This window comes from Cryptotermes secundus, unplaced genomic scaffold, assembly GCF_002891405.2.
Source record: "Cryptotermes secundus unplaced genomic scaffold, Csec_1.0 scaffold419, whole genome shotgun sequence".
Classification (NCBI taxonomy): domain Eukaryota; kingdom Metazoa; phylum Arthropoda; class Insecta; order Blattodea; family Kalotermitidae; genus Cryptotermes; species Cryptotermes secundus.
Window position 1 is genome coordinate 303,503 of NW_019738877.1, and position 22,377 is coordinate 325,879.

The 22,377-nt window shown below is 36.9% G+C and overlaps 1 protein-coding gene across 3 annotated transcripts in view; it reads left to right on the top strand.

Moving 5' to 3' along the window:
• LOC111871175 (phosphatidylinositol 3,4,5-trisphosphate 3-phosphatase and dual-specificity protein phosphatase PTEN) overlaps positions 1–22,377 on the top strand; it is a 73,105-nt gene that overhangs the window by 45,427 nt on the left and 5,301 nt on the right. For 2 of the 3 annotated variants that reach the window (XR_004513741.1, XM_023864075.2), the window contains one exon: positions 2,690–12,082. The exons of the other annotated variant lie outside the window; for it this stretch is intronic. Coding sequence is in view for 1 of the 2 variants with exons in the window: in XM_023864075.2 (XP_023719843.1) it covers positions 2,690–2,709 (20 nt within the window). In the remaining variant the exon portion in view is untranslated. Of the gene's footprint in view, positions 1–2,689; positions 12,083–22,377 lie in introns of those variants that run through there. 3 annotated transcript variants of the gene reach the window in all.

Consider the following 22,377-nt stretch of genomic DNA (forward strand, 5'->3'; position numbering starts at 1 on the left):
TCGGAATGCTGGTTATTCAACATTATGCAAGATTGCAGATATACTTTCTGGTAAACTAGCAACATTCGAAGATGATACAGAACTGTCACCAAACGACTTGACATTCTTCAAATATGCTCCTGTCACATCATGTGATGTGGAACAAAGTTTTTCCAAATACAAAACTATCCTTAGTGATAATCGGCGATCTTTCAAATTTGAAAATTTGAAAATGCATGTAGTTATAAATTGCAATTGTAACAGTGAAAATTGAGACGTGAATAACTCAGTGAAAATTGAGACGTGAATAGCTTGTGTTCTTTTAAATGGTATTTTTAGATAACAGAGTTAAGTTAGTGTCCATACCATGTGCACCAGTATTTGTCTAAAATATTAACGCAAATATCAGTGTTAAAAAGAAAACAATGAATGGTTTAATCCAGTACGAAATGTCGAAATTCCATCTGTTTTCTTTCCTTCAGAGACATAATAGTGTTAATTTGGTAAGTAGGACCTACTATCATATATTCATCATCTTTATTCTTAAACTCTAGTAAAAGTTGTAATTAAAATTGGGAAATTTTATGTCCCATTTAATATTTAAGGTCATATTTTACACTTTTTAGGTCATATTTGACATAATTTTGGGTCATAAGTGCATGCATATATTTATAGTTTTTAGGTCATAAAAATCCGGGCCCTAATGATTACAGTATTAGCTAACTGTTCAAAATCTGAGAATGGCCCTTCAGGAAATAACTTCTTCACCAAATGATATTTGTTAGCGCATGTGCACACTTGTGTGTTATAATTTTCTTTATGTGTACATTTTGTACATACATTTCTAAAGCAATATTTTCATGTGTCTTCAGTTACAAGGAAATAATGGAAATTTTCAGAGCTCCCAAACTTGATTTTGCTTTACTCTCTTAACATGAAAGGTAATATCTAATATTGTATAGCTTTAGTTTATAGCCACCCTGTATGTTGAAGATGTTCTGGTAGTTTGGCATACATTTCTGTCACCATCTTCGTGGTGAATGTCAGACACATGGGAAATGAACTAATATACAGGTCATATACTTGGACTGGGGGTAGTTGTTGTCCATCTTCACAGTTGAAAGTTCTGGGTGTAGTTGACAATTCCAGTATTTTCCATAATGATATGGATGTTCATGAGACTTCCATTTACTCTCCCCACATCATTGGGGAAACCACCAAAATAATCAAACACCCCTACAACTTTAACTGTGAAGGTGAATACAAACAGAACAAAGTCTAGCTGCATCTGTTATCCAGCCCCTATCCTTAACCTCGTTGGCCTTTTGCATTCGGTACCACCACACTGAACACCCCCAACCCTACTACCACTGCATTTCCTCCTGTTTCATTCATTCTGTTGCTGATGACTGCAATGTACACCAAAACAGTGGAACATCTACAACATGTGACACAACTAAGCTTTGAAATACAAAGTTACACATAGTCACTGGCTGTAAAAACCTAAGAACAAGTAATATTTAATATGCTAGAACTCTGAATGGCTTGTAGTTACTATAGGATTCTCACAATGGTGTATAACACACTGATATATTGGATTTCTGGACTTTATCCATCGTCCTGGTTTTTATTTGTTATCTTAAAAACCAGGACGATGGATAAAGTCCAGAAACCCAATATATCAGTCTGAATGGCTTGTTGTTTTTCATGTCTGCAATGTATTTGCACAAATACTGACCACCACACTTGACATACTTGACATATTCTTGGTTTGCAAATATTAAGAGTCACAAGTTCCAGTTTTACATCAGGGATACTCAGGTTGTAAAAGGATGCTTTGTTTTGGTATTATTACTGATGTCTTTATTACAGTTGCCTGCATATTTACCTCATTTGTAGACAGTTTGTTTTTATAAATTTCTGAAATGGGTCTCTGGCCTGTATGTCATATTGATTTGCAAGATCTGTTGCTTATTAGTATCGTCCAAAGTTTCATTTGTAAATCCTCAAAAGAAAATTTAAATCATATAAGATAAAATGGCGAAGCATATTATTATTTCTTCTATTACAATTCCAACTGCATACTTAATGCCTCTTAGGAACCTTAAACTGCTATGTTGTTGGAGTACCTTTAGATACCTTGCAAGTGAGTTTTTTGGATGTGAGTTGAACAGTGTGATAGTAAGCTTATTTCAATGACTGCAGCATATTCCACTGTGGACAAAAGACAAACACTATTTTAAGTTAGTAAGACAGGGCTTTTTGGAGTTTTCTGTGTGCGGTCTCATGATTGATACATATTTTGAGGCTACGTGAATCACAAGAATGTTAATATATGTTACTTTACATCAAAGAGACTATCCAAAATGTAATAGTTTAATATGCTGAGGATACTATGGATGGAGAAAATAATCATTGAAAATAAGAATAATTTTCAGGTTATTGAAATTTCAGTTACGTCTCATAAATCCAAGGATGAGAACTTTGAGGAGGAAGCATTCTTATTCCAGTATCCCTTCTTTTAATGCTTTGTCAATTTCAGTTGGAAGACCATGAGTTATTTATGGGCAAGAATATGCCATTTGTGTATCACATCAGGAAACCTCATTATTTCTTAAAGTGAAATTATTGTTATTGCGTTTCTGTTTTAATTTCTTCATAATGGCTACTTATATTTTTGTTTTTCCTGCTTTGTGATTGTGTCTTGCAGGTGAATCTACCTACCTGTGACATTCCTCCACCCTCTACCTCCTTGTCTGTGCCCGCCCAGTGCAGCGGGACGCACTATCCTGGTGCTTGGCTACTACTAACACATCCATCATCTGGCATGACGTTGGGTCCTCCTCACTCGCTCGCCTGCAGCAAGGCTGATGTACAATGCTACCGCATGTGTGCCTAGCTGTATCCTTTTAGTTTGGAACATAAAAAAGTGAATTCCTTATTTTATTTTTTATGAAGAGAAAGTGTGTGCATGTGTGTGTTAAATTTTAAGTGCTCCTGCATATATACATGTATAGAGAGAGAAAGACATACATATTTTTGGACACAAATATTAAAAATTAATTGAATATTTTTCTTTATAATTGGTATCGTATCCAGTCTTCACTTCTTTCATACCAACAGGTTTAGATACTGTGAAATGTATAGTACTGTAATTTCTGTCATCTGTCAAAGCTGTCTTTATTCTTAGGCCTTAAACTTATGTGTGCATTTTGTATGCAGATTAACTGAATTTTGTGTCTATGCTTTTAATTCAGTCCATCATAAAACGCCTAAAATTTAATTTGGATTTCTTCATGTATCAATGTTGTTATGTGTAATTGTGTGCTATAAGCGTGTGTGGTGGTCTGCATTACTTGTCTGTTTCGTTGTGAACAGAGGAACTGTTTAACAAGCAGAAAATCTCATTTCCATTTTCTGCACATGGTCTCCTCAACCACAGACTCATGTGTTTAATGGTGAATTTCTGCCACAGTTGTGTTAAGTGTTATGATTTTGGAGGATTCCTGAGTCCACAAGCATCTCGGTAACATCAAATATGTTTTACTGAAAATCATTATGGATGCATCATAACTATACTGAAATCTCAGTTACTATAGTACAAGTGAAGTATCAATTAAGAAAGTAATTTTTAATAATTTAATTATTTTATTCATTGAATTAGTTTTGCCTTACTTTGTACCTACAGTAGAAAATCGTACAGTGATATTAAGTCAGTTAAGGACAATGACAGTCAGGTGATTTTAATTTACATTATCAGTGCTTATGAAAGAAGGTGAGGCATTTATCATTGGACAGCATAATACATTGACTCATACATGTGATTTATCAGCAGGTTCCTTGTTACATCCCACTAGCGATACAATAAGCGGGTGTCAGAGAGCTGAATAAATTGAAATGAAATCAAGGACAGAATAATTGAAATTCATAAATATCCACAGGTGAATATTGGTCAAGGGACACATATAATCAGAGAAAAGTGAAATAATTCATAGCACCAGCCTGATACTAAGTGCAAGTGCACTTTTTATGCCATGGGTACTGCATTAACCTGATTTAAAGTTATTTATTATTGTAACATATGAATATTAAACTACTGAATTAACGTTGGTTTTCTCATGTTCTGCAAATGAAGATTTTTGTACCAAATTAAAATTCGTTTTGTATTTACCATGTTTTCCCATCTCTCCCCTGTGTAAACTGTGAATTGGCTGTGATTTAAGAGCTTACAGAGGAAATAAGGGTATACTTGGCAAATGAGATTTGTAACAGGAAAGAAGGGGTCACCAGTTGTGTGGTAGTTTATTGTATACAGTATACAGAGCTGAAAAATAATAAAATAATGTATTTCATCTACATCTTAACATGACACATTATATTATTGTGTTGGATATCATGCTTTATGTTCAGAAGGTACACACACTGCTAAATTCATAGTTAAAAACTACAAATCATCATGACTCAGTTCCTGCAAGTGAATGCTGGAATGGTATCAGTAATGGTGGCAGCAGTGGCAGTGGTGGTGGTGGTGCTGGTGGTTGTAGTAGTAGTAGTAGTATTAGTATTTTCTGCTAAAACACCATAACTATGAGACCAGATTATTATCTTTTGTCTGATTCTGACTGGTAGCTTTTGTTGCAGTTGTCTTTAATTTCTGCAGCACACAGCAGGGATATGAAGACAACTGTTATCTGGGATGTGATGCTGTATCTGGTTGAGGTTGGCTGACACTTCAGAGAACTATGCTGCCTCTGTCCATTGATTGAAGAGTAAGCCAAGCATGCTACCAACAAGAAGTAGGCAGCTCAGTTTCCTGCTGGTTACTTGCTTGATTTACTTTTTGATCTTAAGGTGGAGGTGGTATATTTTACAAGGAAGCTTAGTGAACTTCTACTGGACTACATGGTGCAGTATTCCAGAATAGAGTACTCTTCATAATCACTGTGAAAACCTCTAATCCAGCATAGTTGTGAGGTAGTTCCTTAAAAAAGACCAGAGTTACTACATCCTATACCTATATGCTATATAATGTCAATGCTTCTTTTGTCGTTCTCCAGTTATCTGTCTGCTTATACCCATTGCTAGTGAGCCATAATTCATGCAAATCTCTATAATATGTAAGTATGAACGACTTCATAGAAAAAGTAGTTGACTTTTACTTCACATACCTTGAACAATTTGTAGCATGTCATTGACGTGTTATATTGGAAGAAATTTCTGTCATTTCAAAGGATCCTGGTATCTGGATATGGAGCCAGTAAGTTTCTGTAAATGCTGAAAGTTTATTTCATATCACAAAGGACTGGATATTGTTGTAGGTAGCAGTGGAAGGTATATTTTATACAAAATATCAAATAATTTCAATAACATCTGTATTACATTAACAACTAAATTTACAATAGATTAATGTGCAAAGAAAATAATGTTCCTTTTCCAGTCTCTGGTTATTTCATTCTAATGTCTTTGTTGTGTCTCATGTACATGTTTGTGTCTGGGTCACTTCCCAGCCATTGTCACTGCTTTCCTTATTTTTTTAAGTAAAGCGAGACTTGTAGTATACATGTATGTGTTCCTTAATGTTCTATTTACCCCACCCATAATAATTTCTGAGCCAAATGCCCAAATGTCTTGATTCTCATACATATGACATTCTGTTGGAGTCCCTCCAATGTTCATAGGTTTTGGGCTTGTATTTTAGTGATTCCCAGTTTGAACCTCAGCCAGGAGACCAACTGTCCTGACTGAGATAGTTTATAATTTTCCTCAGGCCCTCTAGGCAAGTGCCAGGGTAGTATCTCAAGTTAAGCCTTGTGTGCTTCCTTCCATGCCTTTTTGAATTCCTTATTCACTAATCGTACCACCTGACAGTGTACTCTAAGCTGCTGACATTGTTGTTAAATGAACCATAAGTGCTTTAAATGAACGAAGGTTTTTGACACCACCTGACTTCCATGAGAGACTCTGAGATCCACACTGCTTTGTAGATGGAGCCAGTGGTTACATAATTTTTATGTTGTATGTAAAATAAAGTGGCAAACACGTGAAGTGTATTTGATTTTCCATATGACAGTACCCGCTGAAGAATGTAAGTGGGCACATAAACTGTAATATAATGATGAATCCCAAGCATAGCTGCAGATAATTTTTTTATGAAACATTTCTTTGTGATTGTAAAAGTTTTAAAATATGAGGTTATTTGTGACAATTTGAATTATTGAAGTATGTAATTGACATACATTATTGTTAATTTGTAATTTGTCTTAACCCTTATCTCCCAGTATATTTAAAAGAAAATGGGAATTGTAAATTTTGATGGTTTTCTGAGGGTTTGTAAGAGCAGTTAATTCATCATACCAACATAATATTGGTATAATTGTAAATTCTCTGTGAAATTTGTTTTATTTTCCAACCTGCAAAGTACACTGTAGAGCTCTGACTTTAGTGTCTCTTCTGTGCTTCATATGTGCATATGTGTGCTTGCAAGAAAGAAGAAAGAGCATAAAGTATCTGGAAATATGTAGTATTCTTCTTATATAATAATATATATAAATATTACCTTAAACATCTACTGGCAGACACAGACATTCAATTGATGTTAAATGCTAATTACATGTATATATGTGATGCATTAACTTCATTTGGTTTAACCATATCACATAGTTTCTGTTTGAACTTTGAAGCAAATGTGATTTCTTATGATATTTCTGAGGTTCTCACAGCAGCAGCTGTGACAGGTACTATCTTCTGGATTGTAATGCCATGTAGTTCAGAGAAAGCCCAACATTGCAGAGGAACATTAGGCTCTTTCTGAATTAATGGTGCTGTAGTCCAGAAGACCACACTTTTATGATTTCTTCTTCAAAATTTCAGTTAAAAGAATGGAAAAAATTCAGATACTTATAAATTTCACTGATAAAAGTAATGTTGCTGTGGACTGCAAGTATAGGACATCATGACCACTGTAGTACTATTTGAAGCAAACCTCTTGCTCTACAGTAGAATGTAAGGAATAAGTATCATTCTCATATTCAGTGTGTCTATGGCACACAGACTCTGAGAAAGATTCCACAGTTGTTTAAAATCGCCACATATGTTTTGTTGGCATATTGTGCAGTCTGTACAAATGGCTTTCATCCTTATCACTGCAGAATAAATTAGTATTGCAAGTACTCAAACATTGTTCCTGTAGCAAAATGAACTGACTGGCTTCATGTACTCTATTCATATTAAACCTCATCATATAGAGACTGTAGTGTTTTCTGCATGGCTGACTTCATCAGTTCAGTAAATATGATTTTAAGGTATTGTAGAAAGCCAAAATTGGATCCCAGCTGTTATATGTTATTTGACTAACACAGGGCTCAGATTGATGATTTAATTTATGGAACACTGAGTCTTATTTACAAATAATAACACAGTTTACAAGTATGCATCATCAGTTCATAATCCATTATATTGCTCTTGCATCGTTCCTTGCAGGCTGTCTGTATATTGCTTTATTGTGGACCTATTAGAGTGCACTGCCCCTAACAGTTCCTGAACTATTGTGCATGTTCATCAGTGGCAGGGATTGGTGGTAGTGCGCATACATGGCTATTAGTGATGCTTTATATTACCTAGCAATGGACACCTATACGTTATCTCTCCAGTGCCAAGATTCTGACTTTTAGGTGTCATATCACAGTATTTTAAGGTTACTCTATCCAAATTCCAGTCTTCCACGTTGAATTTTAGGTCATAAACATTGTTTGATTATATCTTTCTTACAGTGCTGTACTGTATATGCTCATGGATACAAGGGAGGAACAGATGATTTCAGATATCATAAAGATATATAACCATTTCCGTTTCTTGTACTGCATAAATTATTCTAAGATAAATTTGTTTGAGGGTAGGATAGATTCATTGCTCTTATATTTTTGACATCCATGATTTTATTCTGTGATTGTAATTGTTTATGTTAGGAAATAATTTAAACCCATACATTGGTTAAAAAATGTAGTCTAGCTTCTCATTAGTTACTACCCCTACATTTGTATGGAATGTACATAGAAAACATAGGAAGAAACATGATTAAGGTTGAAGTTCAGGCTCATTTTAATAAAATATGGCGCTCAGAGACTGAAGCAAACATTACCATATGTGTTACAAATTTTAGTCCCTGTTTGAAAGTATTGCCACATTGTTATATCCCGTCTCTTCCAAATAGAGTGTATCCAGACGAATACCATATCCCCCCCCCTCCCATTTTCTTTATCTGTGCTGAAAAGAAATTGTAACCAGGGGAGATTCCTTGGAAGAGGTTGTGCATTACAAAAGTAAAGTGAATAATTGTTTTGCATTTTATGTGGCATATTTTTAAAATTTTGTGTTCTTCATAATCAGAATTAAAATTGTCATAGTTTTTGCACATTGCTGACACAAGAACCCAAAACTGAATACACGTCTTCACTTTCAGAATCTGTGTTAGTGCAAAAGTTCAAATATTCTTTAATATTGTATATGAAACCCAACCTTGGGGACAGAAGAGGATCTTGTCATTTGAAGGAGAAAGCTCTAGATCGCATTAAGTGGAGGAATTGTTTTGGAAGAGACTGCGGGCCTGTCGTCTGACAGATTACTGATGATGATGATGATGATGAAACCCAGCTTGATGTATGTTAGTGATCTTGTTTTGTGTTTGCAGAGGACACAGACAATGGGGATGTTTTTTCTCAGTATCTCATAAATGGAATTGATTGTCGTATGGCCCCAGTGCAGGCTTCCTTTTTCAGCTTCCATAATTGTAAAAGAATTTGAATGGTGTTTACCTAAACAGTTTTTAAAGTAAAATGGGAGAGGAATGGCAATAGGAAGGACAAATAAATGGGTTAAGAAAGGAAGGATAGAGATAAAGATACAGGAGAGATAAAAGAAAAGGAGATAATGAAGATATGAAGGAAATTATTTTCCTCAAGAAGCTAAACAAGTCATAGTCAGGTGGTGGGATATCCTGAGATCCTTAATATGAACGTATTATTGTTCACTGACCTTTGTATTGGGAGTTAAAGCTTAACATTAGAATTAAAGTTGTCTGTAAACAGTAATAAATGAAGAGACTCCATTGAATTCTGAATGGGCATTATACTAATGAAAATATATTGCAGATTGTTGTATGTCTTAGTGTGGTTTGTAACTTTTTACCACATACTTGTTGATTCAGTTTTTCAAGTGCACTTAAAAAGTAGCCACTTGAACAGAAACATTCACGTAAGAAGTTAATTTACTTTGTCTCACAATAGATATCCTAACCTTCTTTCATAGGTTGCTGGAATTTGGTTCATAAACTGAGGTGTCTGTCTTGTTTTGATTGAAATTTATGTTTATGATTACTTAACATTTAGTTCAATACAGAAAAAATTAAACTGTGTTATACAGTGTTCCTTAACATTACTTTAAGAGTGTGTGAGACCATTGGTTCAGAACCTTAAGTTATGTAATATTGATTTACAGTTCATTCTGTTGGAAGTTCTGATGAAGTTAAATTGATTTTGCGAAGAGCATTCACCCACTAATGACAGTGGAAAACCCTTGATTTGCATAGTCCAAAATTGATAATTGGTAATAATGAGCAATTTCAGAAGGAAATCAGGCATATCCTGGAGACACGTGGGGCAGAGGTGATAATCATCTTCATACTCTGCCTACTTTACTCTTAATGAAAAGAGCCACAGTATGTACTGGGACAGGTTGGTGGAAACATGGCCAGTTTGGATATAATGATGGCCAAATATTAATCACATTATTCAGTCTTGAAAAAATGTATAAACCTATTCATATCATTTGAGTCCTCAGTGAGTGTCTGTCTTCATGACCGGAATTTTTCGTAGTGGTTATCTCTTCATCAAGACAAATTCTGTAATTAGGATGGTGTGGTTAGGATGCCTGCAGGATTCTTCAAGCAAGTTCCACCATTACTACAAAGCAGTCCAGTACTGCAAAATGCTTATTTTACTGTCACAAGTCAGCAATAGTCATCATCAGGTAGGAGTGCGACTCAGAAGCGTTGGCGATTTTGTATCTGTTCATTTGTGTTTACCATATAATTTATTGCTGATAGAATTGATCGGCAGTGCAGAGATCTGTGTCATAGCTCAGGTGATTAGCAGCTGGCCTTCCATCATGGCATCCCAGTTTACATTATGTGGGATTTGTGGTGAACAAAGTGGCAAGGTGGGGGGAAAGATTTCTCAGAGTAGTTCAGTTTCTCCCTGCCAGTTCTGTTTCAACCAACTGCTCCGTTTCGTTAATCATTCTACAGTTAGCACTATGTAGTCTCAATATTGACAGCATTATTAAGTAAATTTTTAACACAAACCACTGCTGCTATTACATAAAGCCATAAATTATATTATTGAAAAAGCTAACCAATAGTGGAGAGAGAATAGTTTTTATGTGTTCTTTCATTAATTATACATTATATAAAAATGTTAGGCCATTTGTGACACACGTAACACAATTCAGTTTGAGCATCATGTAAAGTAAGGCTTATATTAAACTAATTTCAGTCTGGTGACATTCATGTGGCAAGTTTTGGTATAGACAGTGTGCAATTTCACCAGAATCCTTTCTGTAACTTTAGATAGTAAACAAACATGGATGATTGTTCACAACCTTCCCAGTATGCATTCATTTCTTGTACCGTCTCCTGAGATTGCATAAAAATGTGCAGTAATACATTTGTTATTTTTGACGCATCTGCAGTTGATTTTATTAGTTTATACTGAACTGCATGATTCTGCTTTCTGGTTCTTATGTTATAAATTTGGAGTATGTAGCAGCAGATCTCAGTTTGGAAGAATGAGTTGTAAATTTCTCCTACCGACACAGTAATGCCAGTTCTCTTCCACATTAGGGACATGTAGAAAGTAATATCATACACACAGAGTTCAGTGGATGGTAAATTTTAGTCTGAAGCCATGGCATACTTGTAGTTTGAAACCAGTATAAAGTTACCAAATATAGAATGAGTTTAATTCTTGGAATTAAGTCTTTGTGATTGGTTTATGTTGTATATTTATGAGAATGAACTGTGAATGAAAGATGAAGGTTCAGGATCATTGGTTCATAATGAATGAACACAGGATTTGTATGACAAACAAAAGTTGAATATTTGCATGCACATTTTTCAAGAAACGTAAAATGAATAGTAAGAACACGGCATTATCATAGCGTAAGTGAATATCCTTTTCGACATTAACTTACAGAGTGCTGGATTATGTGTTTTGCCCGAGTGTTATTAGGTCTGAAGTTCTTAGTTTGTAGCCCACATATCCAGTTACCCTACCAGAATACCATGTATGTGGCCACGGGAGTTATCTGCTTTGCTGTTCTCGTTAGCACATTGACATTCTCTACTATTTTTTTTTCTTATTTATCATCACTTTATCTTAATTTGCTCAATCATGCCTTGTGTTGTTCTTACTTATAGCAAGCAATTTCAGCGTAAAAATCACTTTCCAGTGTCTGTGGCAAACCAAGCAAAATAATCCATAACATATTTCAGAGAATAATTTCAAGGGCTTACGTTGACCTTTTCAGGTTCTGAACTGACGTATGACAGCGTTTCTACAACATTAGTACAGATTAGCTGATAAATGTTTATAATACAATTTATACAGGTTTAAACTCACAGTAGCCATATACTCATAGCATCTACAGTTATATGAAAGTTCATTGCCTTGTTACATAAGTGAAATGCTGTTCTTGTATTCCAGTGGACTTTTAAAGCATCGTATGAAGTGGGAACATCATTTATTTAAATGTCATAACATTGCTAGCTCTGCCTCTCTTTGCTTCATGCTGTACAAATAGTTGCTAGATTTTTCTGCATTATGCAATTAAAAAAATCAATTATGTTCACGCATTTGTAATAAGAGTGGTATCACATAATAATTTAAAGATCTTCTATTGTAAAAGTTCTTCAGTAACTGGATGACAAAGAATTAAGCATATATGCATCACATGTGTAAGAGAATCCTTTGTTGGATCTTAATACTAGGTGGTTCAAATATGACCGGGACTGATTTAAAAAAAAAAACAACGTAATTGCCAAACACTTACTTGCACATGTCAGTCTTCAATGTACTCCCCTCCGGAGTCAACACATTTTTTCCAACTTTCTGGAAGCATCCTGATGCCCCCCCAAATAAAGACTTGTGGTTGGCGGCGTATGACGGCATCGTCCACAAACCACATGCCTTGCAATTCTGATTTGAGCCTTCCGAACAGGTAGAAATCACTTGGGGCCAAATTGGGACTGTACGGCGGATGTGTCAGAAGGTTCCATTTCAATTTCCAAAGGGTTTCCATTGTTGTTTTGGCCGTGTGGGGGTGTGGATTGTCTTGAAGGAAGGCTACCCGCTTTCCACCTGTCTTCCGCTTGGATCGGATCTTACTCCAAGTTCCTTGATAGTGATGCGCCCATTCTCATGAATAAGCACGTCTGCACGATCAATGTTCGGCACGATGATGGATGTTCGCGGCCAACAATCATGCGGTTCATTCTCCATGCGCTCTCTGCCCTCTCTGAAGCACTTATACCACTCAAACACACGGGTCCGTGAGAGACACTCTTCCCCATACTGTTATTGGAGTCTGTGGTGAATTTCAGTGGACTGGACGTTTTCTCCAACAAATTTGATCACAATGTATTGTTCCACACTCCGCGGTAACTTCTGTTATCTCTCATCACTCTAGCAACTTCCAGACAGGACTGAACAGATTCTAACCCTAACAGGAGGGAGGGGGAGGTTGTGGCTTCACTCTCGCAAGGTCACACAGCTGTTGCAAAGTGCGGCTTGTTTACAAAAAAATCAGTCCCGGTCATATTTGAACCACCTTGTAGTACAAGAAGCTCCTATGTGTATAGAAAATTGTGTTTTTTTCCCAGTGTGCAGTTCATTTAATATATTGAGACATTGCTTTCACGGAAAAGTGTTTTGTTTGTTCATCTGTTTTGGGAATTAATTGTATCAGATTGTTTGATACTAATATAAAATAATTACTTTGCTTGCAGATCAGCAAAATTCAGAAAGTGGCCACTTAACTCAAGCCTGATCAAAGACTGTATTTGCCTATACATCATAAATATGTCAGGACTTGATATAACTATTGTTATTTTAGAAGAAATTCATACATAATTTTTCTTCATAAATTGGTCAGTTTTATTTTGGTGGTTGCATTTGTCTTCCCCATCCTTGAATTAAACATGTATACTGAACTTATTAATTATATTTCATAGAAATTATAATGCAAGTGTAGTGCATACATGACAACAGAGCTTATTTGCATATAAATCCTTTGTTTAGTGATGAATATTGTGGTATAACCATTCGTACAGTATTGTTCATATGAGGCTATTTATTGTGTAATTCATATAGAGGTGCCAACTTTAAGCAACTACTCGTGAAGGGAATTCTGGTTGCTTGCATGGAATTAGAGATGAATTCAAGCTTTGCGGGTCCACAGGATAGAGTAACAAAAGTGCAGACAGTTCAGTGGTGTATGTATTATTGCTAATATAAAAAAGTCAGTACAGAATCATGTCATTATATGTTATAGGTTTCAGCAACAATTTTCTTTTCAGGAAGTTTGATATAAAAGTTTGTATATTTGAGGGATCACGTAGGATGTCTTGGATCCTAGTGAAGACATCACAGTTTATATTAGGCAGGTAAATTTTGTTAAGTTCTGTAACCTATGAGTTAAGATACATTTTAATATGGTATTGTGTTACCTGGCCTAATATTAACAAGATTTTTAGGACTGGAAGTCTGCATTAAGAAAGTTCTTCCCAGAACTTTGGTCCCTAAAGTTTTAGCTTTGGCTTTTTCAAACGTATTAGACAAATCCCAAGGCAGAGGAAGATCTCGACAATTATAGCAGTTGTGTATATAAATTGTAAAGCCAGTTATCCAAATTTGAGCTGAAGACTAATAATTTGAAGGAATAAAAGAGGAAGGAAATATAAACTAGAAAAAAATCGTTAGCAACTGCTGAGCTCCCCTTTGTTGTTATATATTATGCTTCGGTTCCATGTGACAGTCTTTTTGGTGAAAATGTTTATCACAGAGTCACAGAATTTTGGACTGTTTTCTAAGTCTTGAAGAATTATTGTCTCGGTTATTGGGTTATTGTCAAAAGAATGCAGGTATGAGTAGCATTTGAATCAGTAGTCTTGAGTGTTTGGGTACATACAGCACAGATTCTGGGATTTGCAGAAATACAGATCAATGAGTTTAAATAAATTATAACATTATTGTATACACCACCGAATAAATAATGAAATGGCTTTCCAGCCAGCACTTTGTATTAAACTGTCTGCCCTACTGCAATTTTATATATCAGTTGATAGTGTTTAAAGTACGGATGTGTAATTGTTCCTGCTGCTGTTATGTGAGTTTTTTTAACAAGTAAATAATTCCTTGTGTCATTATGATATGAATGTTTTGTAGTTATAATTACTCTGTTGTGTATGTATTTTAATGTTTCCTTGTTATAAAGAGGTAACAAGTAGTAAGTAATGATAATATTTGGAGTAGGGAACTCTTGTCTAACATGAAGCCAGGATTATAACATTATTTGTTTGAGTGTTAGCTTACATTTCATTTGAAGAATGCAGTCTTCTGGGATTTGGCACCGTGTATATGTGGTGTTAACCGACGTTTCGGAGGAACGTATCGCCCCCATCTTCAGGGTTGAAGAAAAAGTATAAGTAAATCTGCAAGCGACAACACCGTGAGACACGATAAAGCAGTCTGCTTTATCGTGTCTCACGGTGTTGTCGCTTGCAGATTTACTTATACTTTTTCTTCAACCCTGAAGATGGGGGCGATACGTTCCTCCGAAACGTCGGTTAACACCACATATACACGGTGCCAAATCCCAGAAGACTGCATTCTTCATAGTCACCGCCGTGAAAGCCTCAAATCTTATATACATTTCATTTGTTTTTCACATAACTGTGCTGCTTCTGTCTGCCTATATCTATGATTAGCTTGAGACAGTTAACATCTTTAAATATTTTAAGTAGTAGCCTATTTGAATGTGATTCTGGAAACTTCTGTCCTCCCCGCAAATTTATTTATATTATTTCCACCTTCTTCTTTCCTTTTGCTTTAATGCAGTCATTGAAGGTGGTACACAGTAGCGTAGTATGCTGCAAGCTCGAAGGTCACAGGTTCAGGTCCGAATGAGGTGTTTTTTTTTCTCCCAATTTACCTAATCCTTCCAGCCACACTATGGCCCAGGGGTTGACTCAGCTTCTAACAGAAATGAATACCAGGAATCTTCTGGGGGGGGGTAAAGGGCTGACAACCTTACCACCAGCTGTGAGCCGATTGGCTAGAAAAAATTTGGGAGCCTCAACATCTCACAACCCTATGGGTCTTCACAGCCTGTTACAGGGATAGCTTTACCTTATTTACCTTTATAGTCATTGAAGACAATTTTGTTAATATAGTATTGTCTTCACTTTCAGTATGAGTCAAGAACTGATATATTGGCTTTTATTTCATAGCAGTTTTTTCATGAAGGGCACATTTTCTATGGGCACTTTGATTTTCCCTGCCAGTTTTCAGTCTGTCAAGTACTCCATATTCATTAATCATCCTTTCATTGACACTGTTTCATGATGCTGACAGTATCGTTAAATAACCAACTTTAAAATATGTCACAGTCTGTCTCTGCCCCATAATTTCTAACAGCAGTGTGCGTGTTTTTGTTTCATCTGTTCTTATATCCTGGCCTTATGTTTATACAACATAATTAAGGGAAGTGTGTGCCTTTAATGATATGAACTGATGTGTTATATTTTGTAGTGTTCATTCTAGAGAGTACAAAATGGTTGACTTGATCTCAGTGAAAGGGAAGAAAAACATCATAAGGCTTAATATTCCACTTTCCATTCATGAACTGTGTGACTTTTTCATTGTTTATAAGAAGTGATGTGTGGTAAGCAATGTTGCATGCATAATGTTTTTGAAACTTCATGAACATAATTTGTTTTTGCCATTGTTCATATGCTGTTTTCGTTGTTCACAATGTGTTGCGGTTTTAATGTTAGTCTTCTTAACAAACTATTTACATAACATGTGTTTCATTATATTGAGAGGTCATATTTCATAATTAAAAATTTAAAAAGTATATCTTGAAATGATGTATGCTATGCATACTGGTAATAACAAAGTTGTGTATACCAACTTGAATTATATACTCGTATGTTAGAATGACCATTGTTCAGCAAATGCTTTGCATTAACGCCTCGTATGCTTTTGTTTTATGGTGGTAAGTTTTCTTGGGCTGTCAACTTAGGTGAAACAATTCTTTTTTATATTTTTTTTAAGTACTGTAATGTATAAGAAAGTGAATTGTCAGGTGATGTGTTTGGTCATGTTATGTGCATTGTGACTGAAGGAATTATCTGAAATGCTGAGCACTTGGAATACATGGAGTACTTAACAGCAACACAAAATAAACTCCAGACTGGAATTTTAATACTGTAGCACACTTTGAAAATAGTCTTAATATTTTAAAGAGGTCTGTCATTCTTGCCACAAAAATGATTGTGAAAGTGCATATTATGTTTTGATATTTTTAATATAATAATAATAATAATAATTGTAGGTTACTGTTGATTGTGACTTTAGGATAGTTGTAGAGTTCTAAAAATGGTGCCAGTGTTTTGGTGTTTGTTCCCATTGGATATTGTTTTGAATAAGTTTAAAGCAATGTATGATTGGAGAGGTTTTTTCAGATATCAGTGGTCTTGTGTTATTTCAGTATTGATAACTAGACTAAGGAATGCCAATATTCTGAAGTATCCTTTACTTTATTACCAAAATTGAGGGAATTATAGAAGACTGGCTCATCCAACAAGTACTGGGGGTTCTTTTGCTTGGAATAAAATGGTTGAAATATGAAGCTGACTACTAACCTCCATCTATTGCCAAGGTTAGAAGTATGTGAATCTTTATATTGACAACTGTTACATGCCTTCATTGCACAGTATTGTACATGGACACATTTTCAACATCACAGTTTACATTCATCTTTTTTCTGAGCAGGAGAAACAAGCCTGTATACCCATCTATATTGGTTCTAAGTTGGTCATACTCTGGTCTTGATCATCTTAACATACCCACTGTGTAAATGTTAAAGATCCAACATTCTAAATGTCTATAGTGGTTTTTTCAACTTATATTACATATTTCTGTATTTTCAAATATTTCACATGATCGTCAGAAATAAAACTTGTAAACAGAATGTTGTGGTTAGTGGACAGTATTTATCCCTTGTATTCACAAGGTCTGTGTTCAGTCTCTATTCCAGTTGATGTTTTTTATGGTTTCCTCACTTTCTTGAGGCACATTGTAGGTTGGTACCATAAACGAAGCCTCAAGTTTTGTATCCTCCCCAATTCTTCATTCATAATTATCTTCTCATTTGACATTTATAACCTATGCAGTTGAGAAACATTAAATAAACTAAGAAGGAGAACTTGTTTTGAGAGTTGTGGTTTAGGAGGATCTGGTGTTTGAGGAGCACAGTCTTGTGGCTTGTAACACTGTAGTCAGTAGAAGTCCACACACATTTCGGAGGAACATATTGCTTCCCTCCTCAGGGTTGAAGAGCAAGTCAAGCAAGAAACCAGCAACAAGCAGTGCCTGAAGATGGAGGCAATACATGCCTCATAAACATCAGTGAACTTCTACTGACCTACACAGTGTCACAACCCAGAAGATCATTCCTACCCTTCATAATCACTACAGATGCAACAATTTTATGTTTTGCTATAAATTACTTTCATTAAGTTTTGATTAGAAATGTTATATTAATTAAAAAAATAGTTTCATTAAGTATTAACATCATTTTACTTATATAGAAACAGAGAAAATATTAGACATTTTATAAATGCACTCAAGAATTTCTTTTATGTCCATGCCAAGACTCCAGACTTAATATCATGATAGTGTACCATGGCTTATAAAGCAAAATTGTGACAAAGTCTGTCCACATCAGTAAACAGTGTATAAAAAATCTGTCAAACTGGATATGAAACATTAATATGACCGTGAGAATGTGTGTTCTGTCAGCATTTTTGTATGTCTCAGCTCACAGGAAATGTAAATATGATTTTAGAGGATGTGCTTATAGCCTCTCAGTATATCAGATTTCACAGACCTAATTATAGTGGTAAACAAGTTACCAAAATCAAATTGCTTAAACAGCAGTAAAGTTTGCATAATCATTATATTTGTTCTAATTTTCAGCAGGGATGTAAACAGAATAAATTTGAGACAGGTGATCTATCAGTAAAGTCTAGTGAATTTAGCCCTTTGTCTCTGTATCGTTACTCCCTCTGGAAGTTGTGGTGCCACTCATCTTATGGAGCTGTTGTGAGTTACTGTTTTAGGTTATCATCAGGGCTGCAGAGTCAGTGACCTTGAAGGCGTTTCCTTATTTTTGGGAGTAATAAGTCCCTTGAGATTATATCTGAACTGTAAACTTGAGCAGAACAACTGGAATATTCTTGTAAGATTTAAGGTTTTCACTGTGGTGACTTTGAAGAAAACAATCTTCTGGGATGTGGCACTGTGTAGAAATTGTGTTAACCGACGTTTCGGAGGAACGTATCGCCTCCATCTTCAGGGTAGAAGACAAGAAATCCTCTAGCGAACCAGCTTGAGCAAGTGCAACAGACTGAGTCCAGTCAAGTAAACACAGCTGTATAAGAGAAGGAAGGGAAGTGAGTGGGGCTACATAGGAAAATAGTAGAGAAGGGGGAGGGGTGCCAGCAGGTAGCAGGCCAGAGCAGGTATAGAGTATGTATCGGGGGGAGGGGCAGGAGGCAAGGTTAAACGGAGGGCATTAACCTTGAAGCTCGGTTTCGAAGCGAGTCAGGCATGGACCTACGTGGCCTTGTGGATCTGGTGTCAAGTCCCAGAGGTTTCTTGAGGGAACAGATGAGAGGATTCCATGACTTGCTGAGACAAAACCCCACCTCTCTGTTCACATTGTCGGGATGGAGTTCAATCTCAATGGCCTCCCTAATGATGCAATCCATATAGCGGGTCTTGGTGGCGGGGATGGAGGTATTCTGAAGCTGCATGCGGTGTCCCAAATCGATGCTGTGTTCAGCCACGGCTGATTTGTTCCATTAAGGCCCATTGTGAGCACTGTTGGCTGTCTTACCTATTGCTTGGCCAAACACTTGGCTGGCCTACTGAGCAACAACACTAGTTACTGTCCACACCACGTGAGTAACTCAATGGAATCTGTCCACACCTTAGGTGCTCTCCATGTCAATCCCCATGACTGGTCAGTTTCGATGTATTGTCACTCTTCACCAGGGTACCTCTAAAGGATACTATGGCTCTGCTAGGACAGCATTTCGAAGAAGATATCTTGAGACTCTTCCGCCATGTCCTGACCACCTCATACTTCAACTTCAGTGGCCAGTTCTATGAACAAATGGATGGTGTGGCGATGGGCTCGCCACTGTCTCTGGTCATCGCTAACTTATATATGGAGGACTTTGATGGGAGGACACTTGACTTGGCCCCAAACAAGCCCTGCTGCTGGTTTTGTTACATGGATGACACTTTCATCATCTGGCCACATGGGCCTGACAAGCTTAAGGACTTCCTGAACCACCTAAACTGTATCCACTGGTACATTCAGTTCACAATGAAGACCGAAATTGAGGGCCACCTCCCCTTCCTGGATATAGATATTTACAGGAGACCCAATGGTTCTCTGGGCCATAGAGTGTACCACAAATCCACCCATACAGACCTCTAACTTAACGCTGCGTCCCACCACCACCCTACCAACAAGCAAGTTGTACTTTCCACATTGGTGCACAGGGCTAGAGCTCTATGTGATCAAGACAGTCTACATGTGGAGTTGGTGCTCCTGGGGGACGTTTTCAGGCAGAAAGGATACAACAAATGGCAGATCCACAGAGTTCTCAACCGTCAGCCCGAAGATAAACCAGATTCAGTCGCCTTCCTACCCTATGTTGGGACTATATTCAACCGTATCAGCAGAGTGCTGTCCCGGCACAACATCAAATCAGTGGGCCTGCCTCCAAAGAAATTATCTAGTTTCCTCCAGCCTGTCAAGGATAACCTGGGACTAAGGACATCGGGTGTATACAATATCCCTTGCGAGTGTGGCAAGGTCTATACTGGGCACACAGGCTGTTCCGTGGACATGAGGTTGAAGGAGCATCAGTGGCACGTCCGTCTCGAACATCCAGACAAGTCAGCTGTGGCTGAACACAGCACTGATTTGGGACAGCGCATTCAGCTTCAGAATATCTCCATCCTCGCCACCAAGACTCAATATATGGATCACATCATTAGAGAGTACATTGAGATTGAACTCCATCCTGACAATATGAACAGAGAGGTGGGGTTTTGTCTCAGCAAGTCATGGAAGCCACTCATCTGTTCCCTCAAGAAATCCCTGGGACTTGACACCAGATCCACAAGGCCACATAGGTCCATCCATGCCCGACTCACTTCGCAACCCATGAGCTTCAAGGTTAATGCCCTCCATTTAACCTTGCCCCCCCCCCCNCAACACGTACTCTATACCTGCTCTGGCCTGCTATCTGCTGGCACCCCTCCCCCCTCTACTGATTCCCCATGTAGCCCCACTCACTTCCCTTCCTTATACAGCTGCGTTTACTCGACTCAACTCAGTCTGTTGCACCTGCTCAAGGTGGTTCACTCGAGAATTTCTTGTCTTTACCCTGAAAATGGAGGCGGTACGTTCCTCCAAAACATCGGTTAACACAACTTCTACACAGCGCCACATCCCAGAAGACTGCTTTCTTCAGGAATTTTCTTGGCTGCATTTCTTAAGGCTTCTCAGTCAGGGGTTAAGAAGTTTGCTGAATATCACTGCGCAGTAGTAGTGTGTTGAGTTTCAAGTGGTCATGGCCACATGAATGTGTGAAAAAAAGAAAAAGAAATAATCTTCATTCTTACACACCTTGCCTTTGTCACTCCCACAGGTGGAATGTCATCATTAAAGATGCAAGTAGCTGTCTGCAGTTGTTTCAGGAACAGATAGGTAGCTTCATGTTTTATTAGCCATGACAGTGTCAGCAACTAGGTGAGGGTTATCAAGTTACCAACTCACGTCACAGAATTTTCTGTTTTCTGTGCTTATTGGCTTCTGTCACGTTGTGAAACATCCATCATCATCAAACCTTACTCCTACAAAGATAACTGTGTAATGTTGCAGAAACACTTGTGTAACTAATGTTTTATTCTGTCTCAAGGTTTTTGCATATTAATTGAGATTCCTTCTCTATTATTATTTCCACACATTTAGTGTTTTACTCCTGTGTTGATTATTTCCTCCAGTCTTCACCAAAGAGATGTGTTCTTCCTCTCTTAAATTATTGAAAACTTTTGTATAATAGAAAGATGTCCTGAAAAGAATATGTCAAGCATGGAGTTTGAGACCCCACAGCTGCTTATATGATGAGTAATGTCTTCTGTGCTTTGATGCCATGTAGTCTGGTAGAAGTTTAGCACTGCTATGGAGCAATATTCTGCCCCCAGCCTTAGGAGTGAAGAGTAAGTTGAGCAAGCAGGCAGGTAGGCAGCAAGCAGAGAAAATTCTTTAAGCCTTGCAGAATCATCACACAAAAGATTTTTCTCACATTAGTGAACCTGGTGATGATGAGAGTTTATATGCTTGTCTGTATGAAAACTTATGTGTTAAATGAGAATGGATGACATTACAAACAAATAAGGCTGTTGAAGAGTACATTCTTCTGGACTGTAATGCTGTGTAGTTCAGAAATGGCATGATATTGTGTAGGAACATATTACTTTCAACTTGACAGGCAAAGAGTAAACCACAATAGAAACCAGCAGAGCAGACAGATTAGCTAGGCTTAGATGGTCCCGTGCATCTTTGGGTTTATTGCATGGGTTACTGTTCATCTGTTAAGATGGAGATAATATGTTCCTTCAAAACATTGGGCCTTCTTTGAACTACATGATGTTACAACCCAGAAGACTGTACTCTTCATAGTCATTGCCTCAAAAACCCCAAAATCCAATATTTGAGGTTATTTTGCCATTTTCTGATTTAACTTTTTCTGTGAAGGAAAATGGGAGCTATTAGCTTTGCTCAGCATTTGTAAATTTGATTCACTTTCATTTATATGTTACAACACCTTGTATCCCCTGAGGTTCACAGAGTTTGGTGTGTCTTGGGCAGAAGAAATTTATTACCACAGAATAATACCGTTAGCACATCTGATTTCCATTTGGATATCCTGGTTTGAATCTCAGGTAGAAGAACATCTGTCCTGGCTAAGATTTATAATAT